This window comes from Protopterus annectens, chromosome 13.part0 (genome assembly GCF_019279795.1).
Source record: "Protopterus annectens isolate FY-2018-M chromosome 13.part0, PAN1.0, whole genome shotgun sequence".
NCBI classification, from domain to species: domain Eukaryota; kingdom Metazoa; phylum Chordata; order Ceratodontiformes; family Protopteridae; genus Protopterus; species Protopterus annectens.
Window position 1 is genome coordinate 1,352,257,733 of NC_056747.1, and position 14,301 is coordinate 1,352,272,033.

Here is a 14,301-nt window from a genome sequence, read left to right on the forward strand (position 1 = left end):
CTATGGATTGCTTGAGAGACCACTCGTGAGGCATGAGAATAGCTCTGCTCAATCTGTCCGCTATAATGTTGGTTTTCCCAGGGATATGCGTTGCTACCAGAAACCGATGAGAGGAGATCGCCCATTGCCATAGTCTGAGCGCTTCGACACAAGGGGTAGGACTTGGTTCCGCCCTGTTTGTTGATATACCAAACTACAGACATGTTGTCTGTGTGGACTGCAATTGTCCCTACGGGAAGAAAGTCGTTGAGGGCTTGCAACGTTAAAAGCACTGCTCTCATCTCCAGGACATTTATGTGCAGATGGTACTCGAACGGTTGCCACGCCCCATGAACCATCCTGCCCTGATAATGACCCCCACCCGATCAGGGAGGCATCCGTGGTGACAGTGGCTATCGGGGACGGAGGTACAAAGCACCTGCCTTGGTGAACCTGAGACGATGTGATCCACCAAGCAAGATGTTCTTTGCATGTTTGTGTCACCAGAATCTGGTGACGCATTGGGAGTTGCTGGTATGACCACTGTGTGAACAGCATCCACTGAAGGAGGCATGTAGAATCGAGCCAGGGAAGAAGAGTAATGGCCGCAGCCATGAGACCTAATACCTTTAGAACCATTCTGGCCTGTACTTTCTTGCTGGCCAGAATGATCCTGACATGAGTCTGAATGTCTGAAACTCTTTGTTCTGTAAGGGTAGCTGACATCCGAACAGTGTTTAAGTTTGCGCCTATGAAGGTAATAGACTGGCAGGGCGATAAGGATGACTTTTCGGAGTTGACTGAGATGCCTAAATGAGAACAAAGGTCTATTGTGTAATCCCTGGCTTGTATAAGCTGATGCCTGGTGGTGGCTGACAGGAGCCAGTCGTCGAGATACGGAAACACCTGGAATCCTTGACGCCTCAGGTGAGCCGTGACCACTGCCATGCATTTGGTGAACACTCTGGGGCTGTAGTGAGACCAAAGGGCAGGGCTCTGAACTGGAAGTGACTGGACCCCAGCCGAAGCGGAGAAATCTCCTGGAGCGTCTGTGAATTTTGATGTGATAGTACGCATCCTGAAGATCTATTGAGCACATCCAGTTGTCCTTCTGTAAGAAGGGCAGAATTGACTGAAGAGTGACCATTCGAATCTTGTCTTCCTGACAGACTTGTTGAGTCTGCTGAGATCCAATATTGGTCTCCAGTCTCCCGTCTTTTGGGGACCAAAAGAACCTTGAGTAGATTCTGGGCTCTGAATGGTCTATTGTAACTGGCTGAATGGCTCTTTTTTGCAGTAGTTTTGCGATTTCTAACTCTGCAATCTCCCTTAGACCGGGAGTACATCTGGAAGGGAACTTGAGGGGAAGGGACTTTCCTCGAAAGGAATTATGTAACCCTTGGATATGATCGACTGTACCCATCTGTCTTGAGTGAGGGAATGCCAGGCTTCTGGGTACAGTGATAATCTTCCCCCGACTGCCTCCAAGGAGGGACAGCCGGGCAACACCTCAGGGATGCTGAAAGGGCTTATCAAAGAGAGGCTCCCTGTTTCCCTGGTTCTTCGACCCCTCTGCCTCTAGAGCGGCGCCTGTTGTTGTTACCCCTCTGCCTCTAGGGGTAAACTGACCACGTGAATCCGGCGTGACTCCTTGGGATTTACGGAACCACATCTTCCCACCCTTCTGTCCCTTGGGATAAGGCCTAGAAGGGGTGGAAAAACGGACTCCAACAGCAGAAAGAGTCTTGCCGTCCTGCTCACACCTGGTCAAGGTTTCCTTCACCTGAGGGCCAAACAAAGCTGACCCATCAAAGGGAGAATTTGTGAAGGACGCCTTAAAGGGATCCGCAAAATCACATAGCCGCATCCAGACTTGGCGTCTAAGAGCCACACCTGTGCCTGCGGCTCTACTGCTCCATCCGCAGCATAAGATATTAGCCGCATGGAGGAGTTAGCAATGGAATTGAGGGTTCCTAGCTGCGAAGCAATCTTTTCTTGAGCCCCTGCAGCTGTAGGATCCTGAACTACTTCTCCCAGCTCCTTCAGTATATCTCTGGAGTCTGGTGAAGTGACAAAGATAATTCAGCGAACGATAGCAAAGGTCGCTGAGGAAAACATCCGCTGCCGTACCTATCCATGGTCCTAGAGTCCTTATTAGGAGGATGGACGGGCACGGAAGGATCTGCAAGTTCCTTTTGGTGGCCGCAGCCACCACCATGGCATCAGCGGGACACCCTTGGTAAGGAATTGTTTGTCACTCGGGCAGTGATAAATTTTGAAGGCCTCCTAGGGACTGGCTCTACAGAGTCAGGAGCTGCCCACGCCTTCGTGCAATAACTTGCATAAGGGGTCAAAGGCGGAGACACCCAGGAGGTGGAGGGCCGAGATCCAAACGCCTCTAGGTATACTGACTCATCCTCAGAGGGATTGTTGGTGGGCCAGTTTCCCTCTGTTTCAGAAGTTCTAGGATGTCTGAGAAGGAGACATCCTCAGAGGGGATCTAGGGATCCTTCTGACTCATCAAAGTCAGTATCCAAGTGACAGACTCGGGAGTCTACATGCTTCCTCTTACAAGTCCTCTTCCTAGGAGGATCTCCCGAAACATCAGGAGAGTCCTCGAAGAGGGGAAATTCCCAATGGGGAAACCTGAGGCGGAGGATCTCTGGGTCCTGTAGCAAGAGAAGTGGCAGAGATGTCAACAGGTACTATAGAGGGAGGAGCTACGGAACAGACTGCTGACTGATACCAGTGGCCAGTACACTCTTCATTACCTCGAATGCTCCCCTCCCAGGCAGGTCCGAGAGAACCCGCTCGAAGAGCTAGGAACTCCCGACCACCGAAGGGAAGTCTCCGAGGCAGATGTCGGAGCCGAGCTCACCAAGGCCGAGGCTCCAAGGGAAGAGCGGGCTCGACAAGGGTCCGATGCCACTCACCCCCTCGGAGGAGACCATGGAAGCCCGACCACCGAATCCCTCTAAGGAAGAGGAGATAAGAGTAGAGGCTGAAGGAACAGAAGGGGTATCCGTCCTCCAGCCGTAGCAGTAACCATGCCCGAAGACTCCAACTCCAAACTCTGGGGTAGAGTTGAAGGAGGAACTGTAACGGGGTGTGGACCAACAGTCGTCTGCTGAGACGGACTGTGAAGCATTTGGGCCAGTACCTGTGACTTGAGTAATCTACTGACCACTCTCTCTAGGTCATGATCTGACAACCTGGATGACCTTGAAGATCGGCTCCGATGGCTCCGTCCGATAGAAGAGGCGGCCGAGCCGAAAGTACCAGCTCCAAGGAAGGGGACCTCGACCTCTTCCTGGAATGAGCCATCGGAGCCGATACTACAGATCCTGTCGGCGCCGACTTCTCGGAGCCGACAGAACGTTCGATGTACCGGCTCCAGCCGGAGCCGATCCAGCCACCAAAGTAACGGTGTCGGAGCCGATCGAGCCGACACCGATGCCTGTGCCACATGGGTGTCGGAGCCGATCGGAGCCGACATCGGCGGTCAAAATAGGTTCGGCACCGATAGCCATCGGTGCCGGCGCTTTGTAGCCAGAATCGGCTCCAGCCGGAGCCGATCTCGACTCAACGAAGTCGGAGCCGAGGCCGCAGGCTTAGGAACAGAAGCCTGGGCCTTGGAAACTCTTGCTGGTTTTGATGGAGCCGACTTAGCCGGAGAGCCCTCCGGCTTAAGAAGGCCCCTAAGAACCAGTTTGTTATGTCTCTCCTGCAGGACTCTCTGGCTGAAGGAGTGACAAATAGCACAGGAGTCCTGCAGGTGAAGAGGGCCCAGACAATACAGGCAAGAAGTGTGACCGTCTGTCAGAGACATCTTCTGACAGCACGAGTCACACTTCTTAAAACCTGAGACCCTCTCCTTTGACATGGTGCCGAAAAATACACACACACACACCAGTCAAAAATTAACTTAAATAAATACCAAAAGGTATTCTACAAAACCAATACACACACCCTAACAGGGGGGGGATGGGAAGGGTTTTTTAAGATACACTAACAAAAAATAAAGGAGACAGGAAAATTTCTGTCAGAAAAGGAATAATATAAGTTTAAAACTATCAATACAAGTTTTTTTAGTAAAAAGGGGCTTAAAACTCACAAAAGTGAACAACTTACCAGGAGCTGGTAAAGAGAAGACCTCCCAAGCGAAGCGGCAAACGAGATCTGGGTACTTACTGCCTTGCATCATGGGATATGGGGCTGCCTTGAGCTGGTAAAAGGAGTTCTCGAGCTAAAGCAAGTGCCGAGTCGGAGCCGAGGATCGGCTCCGAACCCATCAAGCAAGAATGAAGGCGAGATTGACAACTTAACATCAATTAGTATTTAACACATTAACACTGCAAGGAGAGATTTTCACTGTAAGAAAAGTAGTGCCAATGAACAATTAGTATTTAACACATTAACACTGCAAGGAGAGATTTTCACTGTAAGAAAAGTAGTGCCAATGAACAATTAGTATTTAACACATTAACACTGCAAGGAGAGATTTTCACTGTAAGAAAAGTAGTGCCAATGAACAATTAGTATTTAACACATTAACACTGCAAGGAGAGATTTTCACTGTAAGAAAAGTAGTGCCAATGAACAATTAGTATTTAACACATCAGAATTCCTGTAGAAGTGTGCAGATTAACACATTGTGTATGTCAGAACATGTACTGAAGACACATGGTTTGAGCTTACCTTAACCAGGACCTTCTTTTTATCCATGGCCCTTACCACCTCTCCTACGTAGGATCCCTGCTCCTGAAGCAGCTGTAGCTCTTCTCGTAACAAGCGCACTGCAACATGGAAAACAGCATGAAAATAGTTGCATCGGCAGAGCCGGTATCTGTCTCTAGTGCAGGTGCCGCAACAAGACCAATGCATTGCACATTAGGCACCGAACTTTCCTTAGTAAGGCATTTTCAAACAACAACACGTCTACAATTCAAACTTTAATCCAAGGAGTTTCCATCAAATGAAAGTCACTAGCCTACATATGCATTTGCACAGGGGGGCAACAAAAACCTTGTGCCTTTCCATCCAAACTGCACTGACATTTAAATATAAAGCATTCTGAAGTACTTCGTCTTCGCTGTTCACTTGCTAAACGAGATTTCTGTCAAAACTAACATACACGAGTATTTAGAATAAATCAGCTGCGCCTTCATACAGTACTCCTCTCTCACCTCTGACCGTTGATTTACTGGAAGCAAGCCTTTGGTGTTAGAGCAAGGCAGACTGTGCTCCAACAGAACAGATAACCGCAGAGCAACAATGCTGTAAAGTTATGCTCATACAGCAAGACTGCCAGTACTCCTACAGAACAGACAAAATCGCCAACCAACGACTTGCGAGCTGCTTTCTACCGCACGGCAAGAAAGACTGGAGAAGATGGCGTCGGCTGAGGACTATGTACCAGAGCGTACTGACGTCAGGGTACTAGCTTGTACAGCCGACGCCGGACCCAGACTTTGGGATTCTGGCCGACCTCGGGCTGCCTGCTGGCAGGAGCACCCTACAGTTATGACTGCAACAGTGAAACACGAAGAAAGTACAGTTTTGTACCTACCATAAATGTAGATGTCCGATAGGAATGCATCTGCAGTCCTTACACATGGGTTGTCCTGTCGTCAGGCAGCCCTTCGGTCGGACGGATTCCAAAGTCTGGGTCTGGCCTCGGCTGGTGTCGCACTTCACCCGACGTCATAGCTGCAGTTATTCGGGTATAAAGGCATCAGCCGACGCCATTTTCCTCAGTGTTTCTTGCCCCAGATGCCAGGTGCCCTCTTGGAAGGCTAAATTTGTATAAATGCCAATGATTCCAAATAGTAGAGAGCAACCACAAAAAATAAGCATGTATGTACATATATACAAACAAATACACCATAATAGATTCCCCCAGCTAGCTGTAAGATGGGCAAATACCCTAGGAGCACCTCAGAGGGGAAGGCGGGTGGGTAATCCTGACTGCAGATGCATTCCTATCAGACATCTACATTTATGGTAGGTACAAAACTGTACTATGTCCTTCAAGGATGCATCTGCAGTCCTTACAAATGGGTAGAATACCATAGCTAAACTGGGGGAGGTGGACCAAAAAAAAGGTCATGGTGTAGTTAGGATCCCTTGCAAAACAGCAGTGGCAAAGCCTGCTCGGGATCTAGAGTATAAAGGTAAATTATAATGCTTGGCAAATGTATGCATGGAGCTCCAAGTAGCAGCTTCTAAGATGTCCTTGGTAGCCACTCCTCGTAAGAAGGCTGTGGTAGTGGCTGTTGCCCTTGTAGAGTGAGGCCTGATGTTCTCTGGAGTTTTCTTTCCATGGTAGGAGTAACAAAATCTAATGCAATTTCCTATCCACTTGGAGATTGTCTGTTTTGAAATTGCTTTTCCTTCCCTTCCTCTTGCATATGCTACCAGTAGCTGGTCAGTTTTTCTATTGCCCTTGGTCCTGTCCAGGTAATAGCGTAATTGTCTATGTACATCCAAGGTATGCAGCAGTCTTTCTCCCCTGTTCTGTGGGTTGGGAAGAATGTAGGTAGGTGGATAGCCTGATTTAAAGAAACTCTGGAAACCACCTTAGGCATAAAGGAAGGATTTGTTCTCATGGACACTCTATCTTGATGGAAGATCAGGAAGGGTTGCACTGCCATTAATGCCTGAAGTTCAGATACCCTTCTTGCTGAAGTGATTGCCAGCAGGAAAGCAGTCTTCCATGATAAGTATTGCAATTCTGCTGTTGCTGCTGGTTCGAAAGGAGGAAGTGTCAATTTTTCTAGTACAAAGTTCAAGTCCTATGCTGGTAATGGTGGCTTCCTAGGAGGCTTTACATTTTTAATTCCTCTCAGAAACTGTCTGAGCAGAGGATGTGAGAAGACAGGAGGATCCAAGTCGTATTCTGCTGAAATAGCTGATGCATGAATCTTGATGGAGGAATAGGACAGGCCTGTGTGGAAGAGCTCTGCCAGGTATTCCAGAATGTTGGCTATGTTTACCAGTGACATATCTTCTCCTTTTTCAGTACTCCAAATGAGATATCTTTTCCATTTTGCTGAATAATTTTTTCTTGTTGAGGGTCTGCGAGCCTCAAGGATAATGTCTTTAACCCTTTGGGATAAATTTGGGTTAATTGGTCTTATGCAATGTTCCAGGCAGTCAGCTGCAGAGTTTACAGGTTTGGATGCAGATTGTTGTAGTTGTTCTGTGTTAACAGCAAGGGAACCAGGGGTAGTGGCCATATTTGTTCCAGAGACATGCTCCTCAGTAATGGGTACCAATGTTGCCTTGGCCAGTCTGGAGCTATCAGAATGATCCTTGGACGGTCCTCTTTGATCTTCAATAGCACTTTGTGCATCAAAGGAAGTGGTGGAAATGCATATGCTGTCAGGTTTTTCCAACTGAAGGATAGGAAGTCCACCTTCCAAGCAAGTGGGTGGTACGTCCTTGTGCAGAATTTCTTTAGTTGGTGATTGTGTGGGGATGCAAATAAGTCTATTTCTGGGAGTCCCCATTTTCTTGTAATGGTTTTGAAGATGTCCGGATGCAGCATCCATTCGTGGGCATTGGTGGTAGTCCTGCTTAAAATGTCTGCTAGGATGTTTTCTTTTCCTGGTACAAAAATTGCTTTTAACTGTATGTTGTAGCTCAGGGCCACATTCCAGAGATCCAGCGCCATCCGGCAAAGAGGATACGAGTGTGTGCCTCCCTATTTGTTGATGTACCACATAACTGTGGTGTTGTCTCTCCTTATCATGAATAGACCTTGCTGAATGAATGCTCTGAAAGCCTGAATTGCCAGTTTTACTGCCAGCATTTCCTTTAGATTTATGTGTAGGTGCAGCTAGTTTTGAGACCATAAGCCTTGTATGCACTTGTTCATAGGTTCATAGGTTCATACTAGGCTATCTGCCCGAGGGCATTTACAAGCCTAGCCCATCGTTTTGTGGCTTACGCCACCCCTTTAGTATGGGGAACTATACCCATTATTTTGCTGTGCCTCTGTCGAGCAGTGACACTGAGGTAATCCCTGGGGTATATCTGCGATCTCCCATCCATTGGTCAAGATTTCTCTTGAACAAGGCCAGCGAGGTGCTCTGCCTCACATGTACCGGGATTTTGTTCCACAGCATAGGGAGTCTTTGGGTGATGAATCTATCCCTCCAGCACGTCCTATTAATAGCCGTGTCGAGGTTTAAGTCTCCGCCTTGTGGCTCTGATGGATCTAGATTTTTGAGGTGAAGCATATTCATCAAATCTGGGTTTGACATGGTCTTGTATGTTAGGCAAAGGTCACCTCTGAGCAAGCGTGTTTACTGAATAGAGCTGGAGTTCTTTCAGTCGGGCATAGGACAGATTTTGAGACCCTTTATCCTTTTGGTGAGGAACTTTGTGGCCTCTCCAGCTGCTGCAAGTGTCGGGTCAGATACATCCCGAATGGGGCATTGTACTCAATCATTGGTCTGATGAGTGATGAGTAAAGGAGACTATGACCTCCCTTGATCTAGATGAGAATCCCTTCATGATAAGGTGGGCAATGTAGAAGGTCTTCCTAACTACTTTAGCTACATGGGTGTCGAATGACAGACTACTATCAACCTGGGTCCCCAGGTCCCTGATAACTTCTTCTGTGCTCAGTGGATTGCCACCTATTTGGTAGCTAGGGGTAACCTTGTTTTTCCTGAAGGGTATGACTATGCATTTTTGGCATTTAACTTTAGGCCGTGGCTCTGGCACCAGTTATCCGCTTCTGTGAGACCCTTCTGAAGGATATCTGTGTCAGATGTGTTTTCTACTATGGCCAGTTTGCAGTCATCTGCAAACTTTGTCAGCCATAACCCTCCTGTGTTTGCTTGTACTTGAAAAGTAGATGCCAAACAAGAGTGGGCCCAGGACTGAGCCCTGTGGGACACCACTTGTGACAGGCTTTGAGTCTGACATGGCGCCAGCAACTCTGACCCTGTGGGTTCTGTCACTCAGCCAGTTTGCAACCCATCTTGTGATGTATGGGTTAACATTTAAGCTGATGAGTTTTTCAATGATACCCGAGTGGGGTATTGTATCAAGGCCTTAGCCAGATCGAGGTAGGCTGTATGGACTGCCTTTCCTCATCAATGGCTTTGGTGACTGTTTCAAAAGTCAACCAAGTTTAAAAGGCATGATCTGCCTTTGACAAAGCCAAACTGGGTTGGATCCAAAGTCTGCAAATTCCCTATGTCTTTATTTATGAGGTCCATTATGATCCTCTCCATGGCTTTGCAGATAAGGCTTGTCAAGCTAATGGGCCGGTAATTTCCAGGGTCGGTGGAGGCACCGCCTTTGTGAAGTGGGACCACAGTTGCAGTGCGCCACTCCTGGGTAATGATCCAGAGGTAAGACTTTGATTAAACAGCTGTCCTAGCTGTGGGTTTAATTCCTCATTGAGTTCGTGGAGCACACAGCCGGGACACCATCAGGTCCCATGGATGCTGTGTTTTTGCTTTGGAGAGCAGTTCTCACTTGGGCACTGGAGATGTTTGGGGGCTGCAATCGCTTGGTATAGATATCTCTCCTTTGGGGGGGAGTTTGCACTGAACCTGTCAGCCAGTATGTTGGCAATGTCTGTAGGATCAGTAATCTTCACATCATTTTGAACTAGTTCTGAGCATATCTGGGAGTTTCCTCCTAGGTTTCTAACATAGCTAAAGAAGGCCTTATGATTGTCTTTTGAGTCTTTAGCTATTCTTCTCACGAAATTTGCTTTGGATGATTTTATGAGAGCACTTAGTTATTTACTTATAGTGATCAAGGGTGTCTTACATTTTAAGGATTTTGCTCTATCTTGTAGTAGCTTCCTCCTTTTGTTGTAGAGTTTGTTTATGGCTGGGGTCCACCAGACTGGACGCTTGCCTTTGGTACAAAGAGTCTTTGTTTTGCTTGGGATTGCCTTATCCATGCAGTCCTGCAGGTGCTGGTAGAAGGCATTTGTAAGTGATTCAGCGGCTTGAGTACTGTTTTCCGCCGGCTCGGGGGCCTTAAAGGAGACCACACTAGTCTTTAGAAGTGTGAAGTCGGCTTTTGAGAAGTTCTTTACTGTGGTCTTTTTTATTTCAGGTGGGGGTCCAGCATGTGTGCCCCCCCAACCGAGGTCTGAGGCGTCTGTCGTGATGGTTTGGCTTGGTTGAGCACTGTGAAAAGGCAATCCTGTGTTTGATTGACAAGCCTGAGCCCACCATAGGAATTCTTGCTTCAGGCATGGAATAATGGGAATCTGGGTTTCCAAGCTGTGCTTGTGTTGAGACCATAAATTCCTTAGGTACCACTGTAGTTTTCTCATATGCAGTCTGGCATGAGGAACCAATATTATGCAGGATGCCATGAAGCCCAAGGCTTGCAGAACTTTTCTTGCTGTCAGATGGTTCTGTTTTGTTAAGGCCAAGAAGTAGAGAGGTAGCTGCTCCTGTTTTTCTACTGTTAGGAATGCCATTTGCCTTGATGTTCCAACTCTGCACCCAAAAAGGTTATTCTCTGGGATGGTATCAGTCTTGACTTTTTTAAATTGACTGTCTATCCCAGGGCTTGTAGCAGATAAATGACCCTTTGTAAATCTTCTGCTAGCTTGCTTTCGTTGTCCGCTTGTATCAGGCAGTCGTCCAGGTATGGGTAGATTTGGATTCCCTGAAGCCTGCAATGAGCAATTACTGATGCCAGGCATTTCGTGAACACTCTGGGCGCAGTAGATAAGCCAAAGGGCAATGCTGAGAATTGATAATGCTCTAATCCTGCAAGAAATCTGAGGTATCTTCTGCAGTTTGGTCGTATGGGGACGTGCAGGTATGCCTCCTTGAGATCTAGAGTCACCAGCCAAGACTCCTTGCCCAGCATGGGAAGAAGCTGCTGTAGGGTCAGCATTTTGAATTTTGGAGCAAAGAGGAATGTGTTTAAAGCGGACAAGTCGAGAATAGGCCTCCATTTGCCTTCTTTTCTTGGTACCAGGAAGAGTCTGGAGTAAAATCCCTTCCCTTGCTCCATAGATGGTACTTTTTCTACAGCTCTCATCCTCAATAATTGGAATATTTGTTTTAGTGCTTCTGTCTTTTGATTTGGAGGTAGGTTTGGCATTCCTCTCTTCCCTGGTAGAGTATGGAAGTGAAACCTGTAACCTTGGTCTATTATCTGTAAAATCCACTTGTCTCTTGTGATGTAGTTCCAGTTTGTCGTAAATAAGGCTAGCTTCCCGCCTAAGGGTGCTTGCAGTTGTTCCCTGGTAGGCGGTGCCAGAGCCAAGTCACTGTGATTAACCAGTAGTTGTGGTGGTGGCTGTGTCTGTGGCTGTGCCTCGCTGGTTGTTGCCCTGCCACTGACGTCCTCTGTAAGCACCCCTGGATTGGCTTCTGCCTCTTGAACGCCTATTCCTGCCTCTCTGAGTTCTGGAGGAGTCTGGAAAGGACCAATTCTTGGAGGGCCAATTCCTGCTAAACCTCGGAGGTTGGACCTGTAGAAAATCTTTTACTGTTTGGACAGATTTTGCCTTTTCTTCCATCTTCTTCAGTACTTGTTGTGCAGGAGAGCCAAACAAATTGGTCTTATCCATAGGAGCATCTAATAGTTTTGATTTAACATGGTCTGGTAAGGCCTGTTCTTTTAGCCATGCATGCCTTCTGATGACAGTGCCAGTCATGGCTGATCTAAAGGAAGCCTCCAGTGCATCATAGCCGCATTTTAGGGAATGGTTACTGACTTGTTGAATGTTATGTACCATTTCCTGCACATATTTTTTGTCTACTGTTTCATCTGAGGACACTTTTTTGGTTAACTGATCTAGCAAAAATTCTTGGTACTGCATCATGTGAAATTGACAGTTCAAGGCCCTAGCTGAAAGAGTAGCAGAAGTGTAAACTTTTTTACCCCATCTCTCTAAGGATCTGGATTCCCTTTCAGAGGGGAGGGGGTTTTTGGTAGAGGTGGCTGCTACAGCCTTAGGTCCTTGGGAGATAGTCTCTGGATCTGCAAGGGGAGCCTTATACAAGTGGTAATGTGTGTCCGGGACCCTGTAGTATCTATCGGGCTTAACAGGGGCCGGAGGCAGAGAATCAGGAGCAGTACAAGCATCATTAAAAGCATCATCTAACACAGAAAGAACTGGAGGTATGGCTAAAGGCCTATGTTGTGGTAAATGCAGAAAAGTTCTAAGCCTTTTTCTGGAATCTGAAAAATCCTGGCCCTGCCACTGAAATTGTTCCCTCATAGCATGCAGGGTTTCCCCAAAGGAAAATTCCTCAGGCGGAGAGGCAGAAGGAATGGACTCTTCACCATCAGAGTCTTCATAAGGGGAGTATGGGGCCTCTGGAGGGTCTGTATCATTTGAGTCATCTGAAGAATCATCAGTAGACACTGGCTCAGGGGGCTCTGCTCTAGGCCTCTTCTCTGGAGGCGGGTGAGAGGCCCTGTCTGGTTGAGGTTGGGATCCTCGAATTAAAGAAATGAGATCCTGTGCTAAACTAAGCATTTGTGAACTAGAGCTAGGCCTGTGAGAGGGGGGCTTAGCAGGCACAGATTTAGTAGTTTTAGCTGCTTTAGCCCTGGCAAAGGCCTTAACGGACATGGCTGCAGGTGGCCTAGCAGCTCCACGTGCAGGGGTTGAAATATCCAAGGGAATAGTGTCTGATAATTCCTGAGAAACTGTAACAGAAGGAGGGATATCAGAAGCCGATTCCACGAGGCTGGAAGAGGCCTCGGCAGGAGGAAAGTTTTCGGCTGAAGGAGGAACCGCTTGCTCGGTTTCAGCCGAAACAGAGACACTCGCGGTTGGCTTAACCGCGGTTTCGGCCGAAACCGCGGACCGCGAGTGTCGGTCCTTTTCCTTGCGTTTTTTAGATATTTGCGAAGTCGGAGGATCCGACGGCATAATATAAGCAAAATCGGAGCCGAAAAACTCCTCAGCAAACTCCGACCGACGCCTAAGCGTCCGCCGTTAAAGAAGCACAGGCTAGACAAGCTGCGACGTTGTGGTCTGGGCCTAGACAAGGTAAGCAGTAAGAGTGGAAATCTTTATGAGGTATTTGTTTCCCACAAGTTAAACAGTTATTCACTTTTTCTGACATCGGCTGAGGCAAGAAAGAGTCCCCAAAGGGTACTTAGCTTTTAGAAGTCTTCAAGTAGTTTTCGTAGTAGTAATCTCTGGTTCTGACCGACCGCACTTGCGAACAGCTTCTGCTTCGAGCCAAGGCAAGAAAGACTGAGGAAAATGGCGTCGGCTGATGCCTTTATACCCGAATAACTGCAGCTATGACGTCGGGTGAAGTGCGACACCAGCCGAGGCCAGACCCAGACTTTGGAATCCGGCCGACCGAAGGGCTGCCTGACGACACGACAACCCATTTGTAAGGACTGCAGATGCATCCTTGAAGGACATCATCTCCACTGACTCTGTGGGAGAACAGCCTGCCTTACTGTAACAACATAACATGGCTCTACAGAACACATGACAGCTGGGGGGGCAACATTACTGGGCCGTTCAGAGTGCTGCATCAGTTCATGCAGTTACGCCCCTTCTTCATAAAATTAGCTACAAACAATTTAGCTAAATAACTTACTTTCATCTTCTTCCTCACACTAACTACATGCTCAATCCATTCCTCATTCAAGCATGCCATCATAAAGTACAGTTGTGTACACTTACCATAAATGTAGATGTTAGAGTGTATTCACTGCTGCAGTCATCACATTTGGGTTATCTGCCTGCAGGTAGCTCTTAGCCGGCCTGAATACCAGTCTTGGATTCCTGTATCGTCCATGATGTCAGGGGTATAAAACATGCAGCCGATGCAATTACATCAGTTTTTCTTGCCCCAGATGTCAGGTGCCCCTACAATGGGAAGGAATTATATGTTATGGTACACCTCCATCAAAAAGCAAATACACCAGAAAGCTTAAATACACCAAACAAGAAGGAAAGGTGGAGCCAAGAGAAGTCAGGGGGGCTGGAGGGAGGGTAACCAGGACTGCAACAGTGAATACACTCAAAAATCTACAACGAAACAAGAAATGGTTCGCTTTGAAATGGCCTTCCCCTCTGCCCTGCAGCAAAGCCAACTAGCAGCTGTTCAGATTTTCTGACAGGCTTAGTCCTGTCCAAATAAAATCCAAGTTGTCTGTGCAAGTCCAGAGTGCAGTATTCATTCTCCTTTGTTTTGTGGATTAGGGAAAAAGTAGGCAAATGAATTGATGATTTAGGGCCACACTAGACACCATCTTGGGCATAAAAGAAGGATTGGTCCTGAGGGAAACTCTGTCTGCATGGAAGATAATGAAGGGTTCCACTGCCATAAGGGCCTGTAATTCAGA

General features: G+C 47.5%; 1 protein-coding gene across 1 annotated transcript in view; it reads right to left on the reverse strand.

The window, feature by feature from the left end:
- PSMC5 (proteasome 26S subunit, ATPase 5) overlaps positions 1–14,301 on the reverse strand; it is a 468,796-nt gene that overhangs the window by 291,991 nt on the left and 162,504 nt on the right. The window contains exon 4 of the mRNA XM_044055381.1: positions 4,678–4,775. Within this exon, the coding sequence (XP_043911316.1) occupies positions 4,678–4,775 (98 nt within the window). The remainder of the gene's footprint in view (positions 1–4,677; positions 4,776–14,301) is intronic.